A 19,125-nucleotide genomic window follows, 5' to 3' on the forward strand; every position below is an offset into this window, starting at 1 on the left:
AAAAAAGTTACATTACCGTGTCTCTCGAGTCTCCATTGATGCATTTCGACATACTATATCAACAAGAATATCAGAAACAAATACAGTTCATTGAGAGATCTTGTTTAGGGGAGTTCTTTGAGAGACAGCACTAAATATGCATTTGTTTTAGGACGTGCCACCCCATATAAAGGTATGTATCTGATCTGCTAAAGTCAAACGGTATCTAATCGGGCATGGCAAGTGGCAAATTTTAATAGAATGAGTCATCTCTTACCAGATCGTGTCTTGCCGTGGTGTGATGGGGATGACTCCGGCTCGCTGGTCAACCCCACCGTCGGTTTGATCCCCACCACCGAGTTCAGCGACGCCGGGCAGAGTATGGAGCCGTCCCTCTCCGTTCCCAGCGTCACCGCGACCATGTTTGCCGCCGCGGCGATAGCCGGACCCCCGCTCGACCCGCACGGATCAGCCGAGAGCACGTACGGATTCTATAGTATATAGTAGCAGAACAAACGAGCAAGATTATTTGGTAGGTTCACCGTCAAGAGAAAAATTGCAAGATGGTCGACAGAGTAAAATGAGAAAAACAAATCGTGTATGGTTGTGTAACTAATTACCCGGGCCTGGCCGCCGCGCGCGCTCCAGCCGTCTGAGCCATGCAGGCTGCGGAAGTTGGCCCACTCGTCCAGGTTGGCCTTGCCGAGCACCACCGCGCCGGCCAGGCGGAGCCGGCGCACCACGCCGGCGTCCCGCCTCGCCACGGACCCCAGCAGCGTCAAGGAGCCGGCCGTGGTGTTGAGCGCGTCGTGCGTGGCGATGTTATCCTTGAGGAGGACAGGGACGCCGTGCAGGAGCCCGCCGCCAGCGAGGTATTTGATGGAGGAGGCTGAGCGGCGCTCGGCGTCCGCACGAGCGGCATGGTGGAGCGCGTCTGGGTTGACCTCGATGACGGCGCGGAGGAGCGGGTTGAGGCGGCTGATGCGGTCCAGGTAGAGCCGGACGAGATCCACGGAGGTGAGGCTGCCGTTCTTGAAGCCGAGCTGGATGCTGGCCAGGGTCGCCTCCTTGATCTCGAATGCTCCGGCGGCGAGCACCAACGTGGCCACGGCGGCCGCCAGGAGCAGCCGAGACATCGTGCAGCGCGAGTACTTACGTGGAAGAGGAAATGCCGTCTCTCTCGACTTGAAATGAACCTCTCTCTTCCTTCGCCGGTCACAAACATACTCGTGGCCTACACGCTTATATATTAACGGTAATGCTAGACATACAGAAAGTTATTAGGATTTACTCCTTCCGTTTGAAAAAGCTTCTCCCAAGTTTAATCCTCAAATGGATGTATCTATCACTAACTTGATGCTACATACATCTTTGAGGGACAAGTTTTTCGGACCGAGGGAGTACACGCTAGTGAGTTTTGATTGGGATAAGGGGGAGAAGGGGCCCACCCCCGTGAAAATTAAGGGGGAGAGATTAGTTACGAAAAAAATTCTATTCGACGTGTAATTGTGTGTAACTCTTTGTATTTTCAGCATTATTGATATATTAACTGTATAAGGTATATATAATTGTATAAGGAGCGTGCACATAGACCAGTTGCCAATCTTTCCCTAATAATAAACTTCATTGGATTCACCGTCGTGGCACTTTTCAAAAGAGTCCCTGAAGTTATTTAGAATCAACCCACAGTCCACGATTATAAGTGGAAAGAAACGGTTTGTACGCAGCCCTGACTCGCCCGTAGCTGAAATTGCTGCCCCGCATGAGAACCTGAGGGTTTCTTCCGCCGCCGCGCCTCCATCCCTCCACTGCCGCCGTCCCTCCCAGTCTCCCACTCTGCGGCGTCCTTCCTCGATCATGGGTCGTCAAATCAAATCAAGACGAGATCGGCAGGATCCGCCGCACCTCGCGTGAGACCCAGGTGCAGCTGCTCGTGAGATACAGCCATCGATCTCGACGAGTTCCAGATCGATCAGATCCAGGATGCGGTGGACGACGGTGGCAAGAAGTGGCTAGATGAAGGTCGCGTGGCCGTGTGCGGGTGGGCAGTCAGCACAAGAGGGGCAGCGCCGATGCGTATCTCATCCTGCAGGGGGACAAGGAGGATGGGATGGAGCCTCCTGCAGTCGAGGACGACGAAGGGGAGCAGTGCTGCCCCTCCTCAGTGGAGGACGATGACAAGGAGATGACGGTGGCGTGAGATTCCTCTTGAGACCTGCGGCGGCGACGGCGAAGTGAGGGCACGTGGTGACAGCGGATCGAAGGCCGCGGCAGCAGATCGGTGTAAGCATCCATCTTACTGTTCTCTCTCTCTCTCTCTCTCTCTCTCTCTTCAGTTTCCTCTCTCCTCGCTCATCACATACTTAATGTTGTGCAGGTTAAGAACTTCTGCTGTAGTGGACATCAAGATCATGCAGCAACCACAGGTTTTTCTTTTTGAAGCGCGATCTACTTGGATTTGACCTGTCTCTCTGGTATTAGATAAGCTAAGCGCTCACATATTCCTGCCAGATCTAGAAGTATTTTCTATTGCACCCCATGAGTTACTTTGATCTGATTAGTTGAGATATTATGAAACTCATGGTCACTAAGCAGTATTGTTTTCCCGCAAAAAATAAAGACTACGCAGTATTGTTTTTGGACAGAATGATGGTTTCAGAGTAATTACAATGATAGTACGACACATTGCTATATAATCAAGTTTTAATGTGCATTATTCAGTAGACCTGACATGACTTACATAGAGCGAAACATCTGATACTGTATTGTATTCGCAAATATTTAATTATGGTTGGGGCTTTCCATCTGAAAGAAAACAAGATGTGTATGTTGCCATGATATTTATGTGTAGGTCTGCATGGAAAAGGATGAATCCAATAATCAATTACAAACTTACGGTATCATATGTTGTGTGCTATCTTCAGTCACGCCCGGATAATATAGAATGAGTGTACCAAGAAACCATGTGTTACTCAAAATACAAACATTGAGATAACTCATAGCTCATGTTTGTTCATATGTTTGTTAGTACGATACGACATGCATGGTTTATATAGATATATTGCTACTTTTTTAATCTCCGTTTATAATACTATATTTGAGAAAACTATTGCAGTGTTTTGTTTGACTTTATTATAACATCTGAATTCTATTGTATCCGACAGTTATAATTATATTTTCAAACACATTAACCAGTGTGATTTCTATTTTCTGCAGACCTTTGACTTTTCGGTGAAGCGAACAAGTGAAGAACTATCCTTCCTTTCATACCTAAAATGGCCTGGTAGTTTTCCTAAGAAAGTTATCGTAGCATGTGATAGACTATTAGGTGATCTCCCATTAATAATGCAATAGAATCACTCCTGACTGATCACCTGAATCGATCATGACTGTTGTCATTTGCATCTTAAATTATCCGCCTATGTACATTCTTTAATCACTACATGTTTTTTTTACCAACTTAGATCATTTTCCAAGTGACTCTTAGATGAGAGGAATAAGAAATATATAAGTTGGTAGTTTTTTATTTATTTAATTTTTGAGAGAAAAATATATGGTAGACCATGTGGACATATATACTCTTAAAATTATACGATGAATTGATGTAGGGTCATACAGCCCAGAACTTTGTTGCACGGTCATTGGGAAAAGTTAAGTGGTGCCTGAGTGGATAAAACAAATGACAAAATACTACTATTGCATGGGAAACAAATTCAAGTCATATCGTCTTCCCATTTGGTTTTGTCTCTGTAGATAGACGCAGTGATATTAAAGAAAATGAAATTCAAAGCTTTTTTGACATGCTTACATAGTTCATCTAAGATTAGTAAAAAACATATGCTTAACCGGAACTCTCTCAAAAGAAACAATAAGAGAAATGTTAAATGATTGAATCTATTAATTTCTTACTTATATTCAGAGTGTTAGTTATATACTCTGTCCGTCGCAAAATAAGTGACTCAACTTTGTACTAACTTTATACTAAAGTTAGTACAAAGTTGAGTCACTTATTTTGGGACGGAGGGAGTAACATATTGGTTCTTCTTCAGGATGTCTAAGCAATTTTTACATTTTTGGTGTTGCATCTGTTGTACAATGAAATATAAGCATTTTCTGATGCACACGACACAAAACAAACTGTAGTTTGGAATAATTACTTTCAAGAGCTTATCACCAAGCCTCTGTATTCATCATTAGTGCAAGTTTTCACACGCAATTCTTTTTTCAAAAAGGTTTAGTTGATGTATTGGTTTAAAAAGCTAGACCGTGCAGTTGCACGGGTTTTATAGAACGTAGCGTTCGTGTTGTGCTTGCGCCTGTCTGCTGTGGGTGTGTGATGTGCGCCGGCCAGCGTCCGTGTTCTTGTGTGTGGCGCTCCACAGGCAGAGGAAGCTGCTGGCTTCTCGCAGAGGAGGATTAGGATTAGTATAGCACAGATTATGATATCTCCCTTGATTTCTGGTCTTTATTGTTTTGTGGTGAAGGAGCTTGAAGACAACAAGGGGCCGTAGGATTCATGGCAAAACATTCTTCTATGATTTTCTCCCCGAATCTGAAATTATTTCGCCCCTAAATTCGACTCCTTTTGAGAGAGTGAGTATTTATGACTATGCTCTATCGATGTGACAAACTTGAATACAACAGGGACTGGAAAGTAACTGCATTTCTCACCGTTCCACTTATATTCAGGGCAACATCAAACTTCAATCAGAAGAACATGACCAGGCAGGGAGCTTCCTACAACACTGGATGTGAGAAAGTTTGGCATTAGCAAGTGCAGCCACCACTCTGCCCCTCCCCTCCACACTATCCTCGGCTACCTTGTTGCTCACTTCGCGTGTGGCCACGTCATCCCCGACCTATTAGAGCATAGTCTGGTAGACTGGCGGACAAAAGACTACGCCAGTTTCAGTTTCATGTCTTGTAGGGTTGGAACTTACAAAATTTATTATGTTCAGTGCTCTCCAGTAAGTAACCATACAAGAGAAAAAAGTATTACCATTTTAATCGTAGTTCATGTGAATTCAACAAGAAAAGGTTAATCTTTTTACAAAATGCAGAAAAGTACAACCTTACGGGTTACATTTTATAGAAATTTTGAAAATCGTCTGACAGATTTGCTAAACTATACATGAGATGTGCTTCGAAATTTACAATTTTCACATAATAGTTAGTGAAGAAACAACGTCACACATGCGCCGGAGAGCATTTGCCGTGGTTGTGCGTAAAGTGTCTGGAAGTCACGCCAGAAGGGCGTTGATGTTAGTTAGCCGGCTTGCGTCGAACTTGTCACTTTGGGGTTGACCATATTTGGATGCGTTGTGATTAGATAGATAACGTGCTCACCATCGGCGAGGGCCGGAAGGAGGATAAGCGGCGAGCGGGAATCGTGTTGGAAGAGGACATGGAATGTATGTGTTTGGTGAGGGGGTCTTGAGCCATGCTCATTGAGCTAAAGACTTGTGGTATTTCTTTCTCCGCACGGACATGTTTACTAGTCTATACCTAATAATGAGGGTGTGGTTAGGTCTCAATCGACTGAGCTTAACTAAGTCTGAGTCAAGTGATTAAACTGAAGAATTTTTTTGTACGAATCTCCATGCAAGATCAAAGAAAAATAGCAATGACTAAGACATAACAAAGTCTCTAATTCATTAACATTTAGCAAAACTGTAATAATAAAGGGGCTATTGCTTCTGGTCGTACGTGAAAGAAATTGCCCCAAAAGTTATAAAATATTACCACCGATGCCATTTATAAATATAAAAAAGGTTTCACACAGGGGAATACCCACCTTGCCCGACCCATGCAGTAGAAACATGGGCCGGCCCATGTCCATGCAGTAGAAACATGGAGACGACACAGCGCACCTTTTTGGGCCGGCCCATGTCCGGGCTGCCTATTTTTAAAATTTGGTTTTTAATTTATTGTTTTCATTTTTTCATTTTTTCTACTTTAAATAATATAGGACTTAAAAAAAGTTCCAAAATTTTATAAATTGATGACTTTTATATAAAATGTTTAATGATTCATAATTGTTTGTGGTGCAGAAAATGTCCGTGGTTTTTAAAAATGTTTGCATATTCAAAAAATGTTCACAATTTGGAAAAACAACCATTCGACAAAAAAAATGGTCCTGATTTTTTAAAACGTTCGTGTATTAAAATTGTTAAATTGAACAAAGAATGATGGGTTCAAATAAAATGTTTAATGATTCATAAAAGTTTGTGGATTCAGAAAATGTTTGAAATTTTCGAAAGAATGTTTGCATATTAAAAAAATGTTTGCAATTTGGAAAATAAATGTTCAGGAAATTGAAAAATGTTACTGATTTTTTAAAAAATCGTTTTTTAAAAATATTAGCGAAATTGAACAAAATTTGGATTATTCAAAAATGTTCATGAACTGAAGCGTGTACATAGACCAGTTGCAAATCTATACCTAATGATACATGTATGGCAAGGTCTCAATTGACTGAGAATTAACCAAGTCTCGGTTAAATGATACAGTATATAAGAAAAATGAAAAAACTAAAAAAATCTGTATGAATCTCCATGCAAGATTAAAGGACTATAGCATCGATTAGGACATAACAAAGCCTCAATCGATTAAGACTTAGCAAAACTGTAATAATGAAGGGGCTATTGCTTTTGGTGGTACATCACCAAAATTGCCCCCAAAGTTGTAAAATATTACCCACTGATGCCATTTATAAATAATGAAAAAACGTTTCACACAGGGGAATACCCGCCTGGGACGGCCCATCCAGTAGGTGAGTTCCATACTGCACTCTGTACGCTACGATAAGACATAGCGCGCCTGTTTGGGCTGGCCCATGTCCGGGCGGCCTGTTTACAATACTTTGTCATAAATTATCGTTTTATTTTTTCTATTCTTTTTTGTACCTTAAATAATTTATATATTTAAAAAGTTCCATAATTTAAAAAATTATGATGTTCAAATAAAATATTTAATGATTCATAAGTATCAATGGGTTCAGAAAAATGTTCGCGATCTTTAAAAATATTTGCATATTCAAAACACATTTACAATTTGTAAAACAACTGTTCGGGAAATTGAAGAATGTTTGTTATTTTTTAAAAAGTGCATGCATTAAAAAATATTAATGAAATTGAACAAAATTTTTATTATTCAATTTTTTTTATGAATTGGAAAATATCATAAAACATAAATCTGTTAATGACTTCAAAAATAATTTATTGATTCAGAAAATGTTTGAGGATTCAAAAAATGATCATGCATTTCAAAAAATGTTCGGTAATCAAGAAAATGTTGGTGGATACCAAAATTTGTTCCAGCAATTTACAAAAAAATGTTCATCAATTTTAGAATGTTCGCCTAGTCAAGAATATTCTTTTAAAATGTTCACAATTTTTTATAAGTATGGTTGCAAATAATAAAATGTTCATGAATTCAATTTGTTTCATGATTTTAGAAAATGTTTGAAAATCTGTAAACATGTTCATGATTTCATATATGTTAACAAGTTTTAAAAAGTGATCACGTTTTTCAAAAATTGTTCACGTTTTCACGAAAATGAGAGTGATAGTGTCTCTTGGTGATGCAGCAAAATATGGTTATGATCGTTGGAGATTATTATTATCTTTTCTTCAGTTGCAACGCAAGGTCCGATTTGCTAGTATTGACAGAAATATACAACCTACACAACGGAAGAAAACTAAAGAACATAAACATCTATGGTGACATACGACCAACCATCGGTGAAGTAGCCATTGGAGAAGAAGAACGCAGCCGACAATCGTCCTAGAAATTAGAGAAACATCACCACCCATTTGCTTTACAAGCCATATGGTAGTCACACACCTATGTACGGACTCCCATGCTTCTCTATACGAAGATAACATGTCCCAGAGATAATCCAAGTCCAGTCCTGAAAAATATATACGGTAATGGGCCGAATGTTGTCTTGACCCTTCGTGTGTTTCTGGGCTTTTCGCCTTCCATTGCAGGCTTTTAATCTGTTTTGTTGTTTTTTTTCTTCCTTTTGTGGTCATCGGTTTTTGTACATTTACTGTATGTAACGTATTAGGCTTTGTAAATTTCAAAAGAAAATGTAATATGTTTTGTAGCACAAGGAGATCGAATTGTGAACCTAACTCAAACTACCATATTCATTTGTTCATTCATAGTTTCACTTGGTGCTGCTTTGGTACTAACATTGTGCAATTGTTTTTGTTATCTATAGCTTTGAATTAAATGTGTATTTGTCTACAGAAAAAATGTTTTCAAACTTAATTTGTCTCTGTGTTTTACATAGTATATAATAAAAAATGGGTATGTCCATTTGGTTTAAATTTAATGTCAAGACTTCGATTCTCATTTTCATAGACTTTGTGTGATTTTTTTGTGGTTGTATTTTTCCTTATTATTGCACTTGCGTTTTTTGATACACGAAATTGCACATATTTTGCTTTTTGTAGCTGATCCTATCCAAAATGTATTTGATAATTCTTAGTCACCTGATAAATAGTGAAATCCTAGTCACATATATAATTGTTGGATCTAGAACATCAAGGTCTGTGCATGAGTTAATTTTATTTGTTGTTTCTTGTCTATATAAGAGGGTCAGCGCGCTTGTGGAGTTGTTGTTTATTTTGTTTGTTTCCCATATGTTGGGCCAATGGGGAGTGGGTTTTGTGTGTTTGCTTTTTTCCAATCTGGGTTGGGCTCGTATTTCGGGCTATATCGCCTCTCTTATAGGGCTCTTTTCCAAAGTAGTTCTAATGTAATATCCTAAGTTATTTTCATAAGTTTTACTGTGTTTTATTTTTATTCATTTCTTCTCTCTCAACAAGAGGGGAGATGGCCCTGCAAAAAAAACAAGAGGGGAGATGAACGGCCATGTTTGCCTAAATTGATAGTGGTTGGGAGGTCCTAGTTAAGTAGTTCCTTATTCTGATATTGGATGTGTTTACCTGCGTCTGTAGTCTATGATATTCATTCTTTGTGCATGCATATGGGCACAATACTTTTTTATTGTTCGTAATATTCTGAATCATCATTACTAGGTCCATCATAAACCATGTTTTCACAGTGTATTTATTTAATATGACAATGCTGATTATCCTCTCCAAAATTTGGTCACACATAGAAAACTTTGACTTATGATAAAATTTATACGAATGGAGAGAGTACTATATGCTTATTGATTTGTTGGATTTTTATATTTTGTTCTCAGTGGTCATTCATAAGTTTTTGTATCCAATCATTTTGGTTTTATTGCAAAGGAGTAGTAACTGGGGCTTTCAAGCCCTGCATTTTTAATGTACATAGTTTTAATAAGTTATCATATATTTTATTTGCATTTGACACATTTCTCTGTTGACATATAGAAGTGTCGATCTCATGTCGAGATTCATGCAAGTTTGTCTTTCATTTAAAGGGGCTTGCAAGCCAGGTCACAACACTTCACTAAACCTATTCATGGGATTTTTGTATCTATTAAGTTATTTTAACTTGATTTAAGTTTTCAAAATTTTGTTTTTTCTATGCAGTACAATTCATCTTTCTTACTTAGTGTAGTTATTTTAATACAAAATTTACAAAAGTTAAATTATGCACCCCGAAGTAATTGTTAGTTTTGATTTTTAGGGCCACATATTTATAGAGGAGTTGCTTATTTTGAAGACCATAATTGCACAAAATAATCTTTGTGTTATTGGAGAACATCTTTTTTGCTGTCTTCATTTCTATTTATGTTTATTAAGATTTTCGTGATGTGTTGACCATGACAACAATTGCATTTTATTATCTTTTTCAGACATATGAAGCCCATTTGGACACTTGCTGGCCGTGAACCCGGGGGGTTGCGCGTATAGTTTCATTTTAGGTTTTCACTTAAATATGTACCATGAGTTGCACATCCGGCAGGCGCGTGGAACTAATGGTTGGGGTGACAGTTGCATTTTATTTTTTTTCAAAAACACCAACCCTAGTTAAACATCCGCCGACTGTGTGCAAATAAGAGTGGTGTAATAGTTGTGTATATATATATTTTTAGAAAAAACACAGTTCCAAATCCGCTTATGGTGTGGCTCAATGGTTGGGGATAGTTGCATTTTGTATTTCCGTACAAAATGCCATGTCGGTTGCATCTCCATTGTAGGTGTGTGCTACTCCCTCGGTTCCAAAATATGTAGTGTATTGGTTTTTTCAAAAGTCAAACATGTGCATGTTTGACCAAGTTTTAGAAAAAAATATCAATATCTATAATACCAAATTTTGCATCATTAGATGCATCATGAAAAGTAGTTTTATATTTTATTTATTTTGTATTGTAGATGTCGATATTTTATTCTGTATTTGATCAAACATACACGAGTATGACTTGCACGAAAATTAATACATTTTATATTCTGGAACGGAGGGAGTTGTACATGTGTTGAGGAGTAGACTACAAATTTTGTACAAACTCGATGTATGACAATACACTAATAGTACATTATTCATACATCGATCTTACATACATAGTTTATAAGAAAGAAGAGCATACACCACTCCAAAAAAAAAAACATACACAACATAGATTTCTTTGGCCCAAAGCAGCTGGTGGTGTGGTGGATATATAGTCTTGGTATAACCTTTTACGTACCTTCCCTGTAATATTCTTACTTGCACTTACGCTGGAGCATGCACAACCGTTGTCCCCGACCTTCTGACACCTGGAATCCTGGATGCATGTAGAGTTGTACACTATCGTCTACTAGATGAAGTTGTGAAAAACACATGTGCCCGGAGCTGTTGCTGCTGATAACGAGAACCTCATGTTGGTCTTGTCATGCCTGATGACATGGCTCAAAGGTAACCCATATCTAGTCTTGGATGCTCTTCTCCCCTGTCCACCAATGTGTAAGCAGCTAGTACGTGTCATACCTTGTGGGACACTCGAAGCTTTCATGGCCATGCCATAACCAAATACGTCCATATACGGCCTAGTAGGCACGCCGAGAATAGGGAAGCATGAGCCCATGTCACCAGCAGATGGCTTCTTGTTACCACCGCATGCATGCAGCTCGTGCAGCTCCGGCAGCAAAGCGGCCGGCAATGGCATGGCGGTGGGCTGGTTGATGAACTGCACTATGGCCTCCATGAGAACCTTACTGCTCGCACGGAGTGGGTTGTACAGGTGGAAGCCATGGTCTTCGCCCTCCGACTCCACCAATGTCACCGCGTTCTCATCATCCGCCCACGCGCAGCAGTCACGCACGCGGGCCGCCAGACAGCGCCCGCGATCACGCAGGGTGTCCTTCTCGGCGACGGCGACCAGCACACGACGGCATGTCAGCGAGGCGATTTCCTCGTCGATAGGGTTGACCCAGCAATCATCGTTGCCGAGATGGCCCGCCGTAACGAACGGCCAGACCCTGTCGATGAACTCCGGTGTAAACATGGCGCCGCCGTCCCAGACTAGCTCGGAGCTGGACAGCCGCTCGACGCCCCAGAAGTACGGGTGCACGATGACAAGCCCCTCGACGTCGACGTGGTTTCCAGTGCCACCACCGCTGGCCGCACGCACCGCCGTGTTGTAGACGATGTTCCCGCCGGCGCTGTCGCCGGCGAGGAACGTGCGCCCGGGGTCGGCGTAGTCGGAGAGCCAGGGGTCAGAGACGGACGCCACCCACTGGAGCGCCGCCCATGCATCGTCGTAGGCCGCAGGGACGGGATGCTCCGGCGCGAGACGGTACTCAACGGACACGACGAGCGCCCCGGCGCGCGCGGCGAGTGACCTGGCGTAGTTGTTGTACGTGCGGCAGAAGGCGCTCTCCGTGCAGAAGGATCCGCCGTGGACGTACATGATGACGGGGAGCCTCTCGCCGCCGGTGGCAGCAGCGGCAGCTGCGTTGGAGGGAAGAAACAGGCGTGCCGATACTCCGGTGTTTTCGTCGACGACGACGTCCCTCGTTGCCACGCCACGGTTGGCAGCCGCGTCCTCCGACGCTGCCACGAATGGGCTGCGCAGGAAGCGCTCCACACGGCCGCCTTTGTATTCGCGTATGAATGGATACAGGTCGACGGTGAGGTCCGCCTCGCCGTCATCCATCTTTCTCAGTGGAGAACTCTTGTTTGTATGCATCCTGCTTGATGGAGCTTACTATCCCGCAGTTGGTGTGTGGAGGCAGTTTTATCTAGCTTACTAGGATGATTGAGTGTATATGCAGTGTTGACTCGGTATAAATAAATAAATTTTTAGGACCCGATAAGTGCCACACAGGTGGGCGTTAGGGGTCTGCCCACACATTTTGTGTGGTGTATAAAAGGAGCAGCCTACACACCTACGTGTGGGCAAAATAAGTAATGCCCACACACTTCTTTTTTCCCTCCCGATCACTCTCCCACGCGTGCGTGTGGGCGAAATAGATAACGCCCACACGCCCCGACTGTCAGGCCTCGTACCTCGTGGTCCCGCACGCCCCGCGTGACAGTCACCGCGCGTCCCGCAGTTGCCATGGTCCAGACCCTCGTCCATGTTCGTTTAACTACAGTTGCCATGTCGCTGAATTTCGGTTGCCATGTCGGACAACTACAGTTGACATGGTTGCTCAACTGCAGTTGCCATGTATGGTCTGGTCTACTGCAGTTGCCATGATTTCAAAACTTTAGGAATTGCCACCCACTAACACTAGGCAGTTGCCATGTAGCACTACAAAAAGGCATGGCAAAAAAACATGTTCGGGTAAAAAGAGAGAGTTGCCATGTGCTCACAAGCACGCTAGGGCAGTTGCCATGTAAAAAAAAAGAGTTGCCATCTGCTTACGTGCACGCTAGGGCAGTTGCCATGTACCATGCAAAAACACATGGCAACTCGGGTAAAAGAGAGTTGCCATCTGCTTACAAGCAAAGTTAGGGCGGTTGCCATGTACCCTGCAGAAACACATGGCAACTGCCAGCTTTGGGTGTGGGCGAGGAGACGGGCCGGCGTGTGGGCGAAGTGATAAACACCCACACACCAACCCCCTCTGCGTGCGTGAAAATTGGTGTGTGGGCGAATTGCTAAACGCCCACACAGCAGCCCCCCGTGTGGTGAAAAAGAACGTGTGGACGACCGGATGAATGCCCACACACCAGCTTAGGCCTACGTGGCACACAAAAACTGCTAGAACGCGCCAAGATTCGTGCAGAATTGGTTGGACGAGGATCCATGCGTGTGGGCGAGTTGCCAGACGCCCACACGTGTGGGCGTTAGTGTTTTCGAATTTTTAAGGGACAGTTTCATCTCTGCCCCTAACTCAAACTCATTACTCACATTTACCCCTAATTCTCATACCAACTCCGTTTTGCCCTTATTCCGTTGTGTGGTCTTATAGAAATACCCCGGAGTGATGTTTCGTTTAGGTCTTCTCTGCTTTCAAAGCTTCCTGGCATTCCTCTGTAGTTGCCGGAGTTTTCCATTATTTTGTAACATCCTTGAGGATCTCCATGGATGGCAATTCATGTTTCTTGGTGTTTATGTTTTCGGAGAGAATAAATATTTGTAGGGATGCTACAAAAGAACGGAAAGCACTAACAGCTCCAGAGGAACGTCACCAAGCTTGGAAAGCAAAGAATACCTGATAGAAACGTTACTCAGGGGCATTTCTAAAATAGACCGTCATCACGAATTAGGGGCAAAACTGAGTAGGTCTGAAAATTAGGGGTCAATGAGAGTAGCGGGTTCGAGCTATGGGTAGTAATGTAAATGTCTCTTCTTTTAACTATGGTATGCATTCAAACTTCCTTAAGTTGACTCGACCATGTTTATAGAAAAAAACGAACACTTACTAAATCAATATTAATAGATCTCTTAATCCCTCCGTCCATAAATATAGGGTCTAATGTGTTTTTCGAGACTGCCTTTGACTATTGATAAGGTTAATAGTATATGAGATGTATAGTGTGAAAATTATATCATTGAAAGCTCCTTTCACGTCCGAATTTGACAATATGCTTCGTGTAACTTGCATGTCATATATTATTGTTCTAAAATTTGGTCAAAGTTAGCCCTGAAAACGCATTAGGTCCTGTATATCTATGGATAGAGAGGGTATGAAATATGTATACTCACATTGTATTTATTTGGCTAGTAGATATTATTATTTTTCTATAAAGTTGGTCAAACTATTTTTAAAGAAATCAATTGCGAAAGGACTTGTTTTTCTCTTGAAAGAACTCGGGAGCCAACACATATACAACAAATCATACATTTATGTTTTGTCACACAAAATTAGTAATTTTTTTTACTGATTCATGTCGTTCGAGTTTGTTCACAAAGTCTCTCAAAAACTAAAATAAAAATCGACCACTATTAGGAAATATTGTCCGGAATGTATGCGTACCATGTCCCTCGTCAGGCTACACTCAAGCAAAATTATGCTCCATCCGGTCCAAAATGTGGGTCATATGAGATTTTTGTAAGTCAAATTACATAAACTCTAACCAGCTTTTTACAATAAAATAGTGTAAGCATCTAGAACACTGAATCCACACCATTAGATTCACTGCATTAATTTGGTCAAACTTTACGAAGTCTGACTAAAGACAAATCTTATATACAGAGTAAATAAATAAATGGATGGTGTAGATATATATACCTTTCTTTATAAACTTTTACCAAAGTTCGTGAAGTTTGACGTTTGTGAAAACCAATGCATACTGTATTATTTGATAAAGGGAGCACATAATTTACCTATGTGCATGTGACGTCGATGTGGCTGACAACGTTTTTTGTTAAATAAAGCGGCACTTGCGCTTCCTATCGTATACGTGAGGTGTGTGCTTAAGAATATTCTGGGTGTAGAGCTTTCGTATCAGGTGGACAAACTAGGTTTAATTTAGTTAGTCAGCGAATAGTAAAAATTGGTCTGAATGATCATTTGAAAATGAAGGGCACCCTTCACTCGGAAAATTAGATATCAAGAACTGAAGTTGAACGTATATGATAAAATCAATGTCAAATAAAAATGCCCAGCTGCCAAGCATGTACAAAAGATTGGCAAGTTGAGTTGTCGACGTACATAAAGCTGTTAAGAAAGGGTTGAGAGTAACAGGGGCTTGTAATGGATCTAGTCATTGTAGATTACCCAATGACCGAAACAATAGCATGTGCAGTGACGACCTGCTTGTGAACTGCATATGGTACGACAGATAAAATTAATCTGCGTACAATAAAATTGCATATGAAGTTATCCTAGCCCTAATGTGAAAAAAAATGAGAAGTTGTTATGAAGTGTCATACTCACATAGCTGTGGTGATGCACTAGTGTGAAAAGCACAACACAATTATCATATGCGACTGACTGGCTAAGTAATCTTCAAACCAAAGTGAGCACTTGTACAATTTTTATGTGTGAAGATTCTTTTTGACTTTCCTATCATTTTTTGTGTCTTCATGAATACCAAGACGTTCAAGGGTCTTCATTTTTTGTGTCTTCATGAATACCAAGATGATGGTACTCCCCAAATACTTGTTGTCAAATCAAAATTAATGAGCAACTGTACGTCACCTCTGCTTAAGATTCTTGCTCGGGACTTTCAAATATGTGTTTGTCTCGACTTGAACAACGACATTTGGCTTTCAGTCAACAAACAGTAATTCTCATATGTTAGAGTTGTGGTGCTGTACTGGAGTACTAGTGTGAATAAATTAAATCATAACACGGTTATTATATGTGACTGGCTGGCTAAGTCGTCGTCATATTAAAGTGATCATTTGTACCACACATTGCTGATAGAGTGTACAGTGCTGACTCGGGTATAAATAAGTAAATCGAGTAATTCTTTTAAGCGACAATTCCATTTCTTCCCCTAACTCAAACCCACTACTCATATTACCCCTACTTTTCAGACCTACCCAGTTTTCTCCTTATTCTATTGTGTGGTGTTATAAAAACTAGATGATGCACCGCGTGGTGCTGCGTGAACTCTAAGTGCAGAAACAAATTTAGAAGTGCACTTACTTTATATTTTAAAAACAGTAAAGCATATGAAGCATGTGATAAAATGTTGTATCAAAAGAGAAAACTATTTGAATGAAATAAATGGGGCGCCTACATAACAAAAAAAATGTGTAATATGACTACATATATTTGCTCCAGATGTCACATCTATGCTCAGGGACTGAGCTACAGGGTGGACAGGTGGGCCCAGGCCCACCTGGTTTTTTTGATTAGCCTATATACCTATGGATTTCACACTGGGCCAAACAAAACAGCCCAATAACACTTACCTGTCGACCCAAGATGAACGCAGTAGCCACGCCCTCGTCTGGAGCAGAACCATTCCTCCATCTGCCTCATCCCAACTCCCGGCGCCCTAACCATCATCGGCTCGCCACCCTCGTCGGTCGCCGGCCGGAGCCCAGCCGCTGAGGAGGGTCGCACCTCTCCTCTCTCCCCTGCCCTGTGTTGCGACTGCGCCCCTTCCTTGTGATATGTTAGCAACCGCCGTCGATGAAGAATAACATAGATGAGAAGGATCCAACCCGAAGACGCACGAACACAGACGAACAATAATCAGATCCGAGCAAATCCACCGTGGATAGATCCGCCGGAGACACACCTCCATACGCCCACCAACGATGCTAGGCGCATCATCGGAACGGGGGCTAACAACGATGCTAGGCAACGAGACATTTATTCCATCTTCAGGGAGCCGCCGCCGTCTTGCCTTCAAGAGCAGAACACAAACCTTAACAAAAATCAAAGGAATAACTAACAACAGAGCCCTCCCGCCAGCCCTTACCAAAGTCCACCGCGCCCCCATGGCCCTAGGGCCACCGGAGGCGAGGTGGACCTTTGGCGGCAGCATGATGATAAGCCAATAGAGCAATATGCTTCCATATATGAATAATTCAAATATTTGTTAGCCATTATGCTAAATCTCGGTATAGAAAGCCATTTGATAATACGTCATCATACTCAATCTAGGCCATTGGATCAAAATAGACTTGCAGTCCAAACAATTTGGTGCATCTTGAAATTTCTCTTCTTGGGATTGTAGTACTGGTACGGAAGCAACTTCTTACCCGAAACAGTTTGCTGAAACAGTTGAGTATAGACCATCTTAAATAGTTTCACTTTAGAGTTTATCTAAAAAAACAGTTCCACTAAGACAACCATTTGATATCTGTTAACTGAATTTTTTAGCCGATGGTGGTACATTTTGATTCATGTTTTTCGGAAAAGAGAGGAGCATGCATTTGTAAAATATCTTTGCAAAAAAAATTATGTATATATAATACTTTTGGGTCACTAGATATTAAACATGAGTTAGTGGAGTGATGGTTGGCAACCTATTTATCTCAAACAGAACAAAGCCTTTTTGCAACAGAGTATTTTTGACCACCAAATAAAATTCTTCCATGTGAAATCTCCAGCGTAAATAGAGCTAGATATTTATGGCTATGGAGTTTTATGTCAGTGGTGATGACTTACAACAGTCGGCCATATATACTTTATTAGTTAAAAGGTGTGTACAATTTTTTTAAGATGTTTGGCAATATAATTTGGTTGCAATCCATTAAAAGATTATGCAATATGTTTGCTCATTAATAGTTGCATTTCATTGTGGACTTCCATAATGAGTTCAAATAATTATCTGCATTCCTTCACAAAATATTTGTTAATAAATAGCTAAGGATTTCCACATGAATCGTGTCGTGTATCTTCTATTGCAAAAGTACACGTTGAACCATGAGTATTTTCGATAAAGGGTGAATTTTATTGGCTCAGAAAGTAGCATCAAATGTATTCAAAACTAAAGAGCACACACCCAGCCTCTATATAGATAGGATGCAAACAGTCAACACCAACACAGACATAAAAAATACGACGGCAAATAGAAAGGTCATTTAAGACCAAAGCTATGCTTAGGCAAGGAAAAAAAGAAAACCCAAGGCGATCAGATCCATGATCGGAAAATTACTACAACAACCATATCCGCACCAACCATCTCATGACACCACACTAACGACGAGGTTCTTCAACATCAATGCCTTCAAGAAGGGAGCGACACTCAAGCGTTGCCATCACCGGATCCAACCACCAAGGCTAGAGTTTTCACCCTGAAAAATAAATCCGAGCATATCCGAGCAATGCCTTTAACAATGACGTAAAAACATTGCCATGGCCAGGTTTAACCAGATTGGGCCAGACCTAGGCTTTCACCCCTGAGCTCATGATCGAGTGCTCAAGTAGCACCACCAACGAAGTCACTCAAGTGTTGTCGCCATGACCACTTTTCCACAATCCCAACAACTACATGCGATGTGACCGTCGCCGCTGCACAACCATCCCACTACATCAAGTTGTCGTCCATAATTTGCATCTCACCGCTGAGGTCAACTACTGGATCTTCAGAGATGAACACTCCCGAAAATCTTTCGGTGACCATTAGCGTCGTCGAGCCATAGGACGTCACTATAGCACGGTCTGCAATCACCTCGCTCGGTCAACCAGATCTGAATCACCACCACCAACCCATGGACCATAGTCCATAGCGCCGTCGGTTGCTCATCACCCACACAGAAGTCCATCACCTAGCAGGGAGCTCGATGCATGCCCCATCCTAGCTAGATGCCGCACTCACCGTCTGTCTTCACTAGTTGCAAGTAGGAGCGGACGATCCGTGGATGGCTTGGTGCGGACAGGTGCGTGCGGTTGCTGATCCAGATTCTCCGGATCTTAGTTCTAACCGTGAGATCTGCCGCTGCCTGCCAAATCCATGCTTCCAGCGAGCCAGATCTGTGCGCTCCGCAAACAAGCCATCGTGAGTGCACGCATGCACTGGCAGCCCACGCCATCCTGATGCAGCACCGACCGGGAGTAGTCGAGACGCCCTATCACATGCATATGATTGATAGATATGAAAAGAGAGAAAAGAACAAAGAAAGAGAAAATGTGGTCAAGAGTGGGCCAAATCCTATGTGGCAGGTTGTCCGGTCAGGCCGGGACACTGTCATATCCTCCCCACATATGAGGTGGGTATGAGGGTTCGTGGACAACTTGAACATATTATGAAAATTTGAGAGGTACAGTCGGGTGGTTTTTTTTCCTTCTCTGTGATGTGATACTGTTGTATTTGCCCGAGGCAATCATCTGCGGGTCCACTTGGCCACCTTCCACTGTCCTT

The 19,125-nt window shown here is 42.0% G+C and overlaps 1 protein-coding gene, 1 long non-coding RNA gene and 1 pseudogene across 2 annotated transcripts in view; 1 reads left to right on the forward strand and 2 right to left on the reverse strand.

Moving 5' to 3' along the window:
* The window catches only part of LOC123048224 (probable amidase At4g34880), an 8,842-nt pseudogene extending 7,623 nt beyond the window's left edge, over positions 1-1,219 (reverse strand).
* Positions 1,220-1,727: 508 nt separating this feature from the next.
* Positions 1,728-3,825, forward strand: LOC123048225 (uncharacterized). Its single transcript, XR_006423255.1, has 3 exons — positions 1,728-2,262; positions 2,357-2,453; positions 3,196-3,825. It is a non-coding gene; the product is annotated as an uncharacterized lncRNA (long non-coding RNA).
* A 6,898-nt stretch (positions 3,826-10,723) lies between these two features.
* Positions 10,724-19,125, reverse strand: part of LOC123055465 (probable carboxylesterase 3) — a 32,648-nt gene continuing 24,246 nt past the window's right edge. The window contains exons 2-3 of the mRNA XM_044479481.1: positions 16,652-16,683; positions 10,724-12,046 (exon numbers count right to left, since the gene is read on the reverse strand). Of these exons, the coding sequence (XP_044335416.1) occupies positions 10,724-12,046; positions 16,652-16,683 (1,355 nt within the window). The remainder of the gene's footprint in view (positions 12,047-16,651; positions 16,684-19,125) is intronic.

Source organism: Triticum aestivum, chromosome 2D (genome assembly GCF_018294505.1).
Source record: "Triticum aestivum cultivar Chinese Spring chromosome 2D, IWGSC CS RefSeq v2.1, whole genome shotgun sequence".
Taxonomy (NCBI): Eukaryota; Viridiplantae; Streptophyta; class Magnoliopsida; order Poales; family Poaceae; genus Triticum; species Triticum aestivum.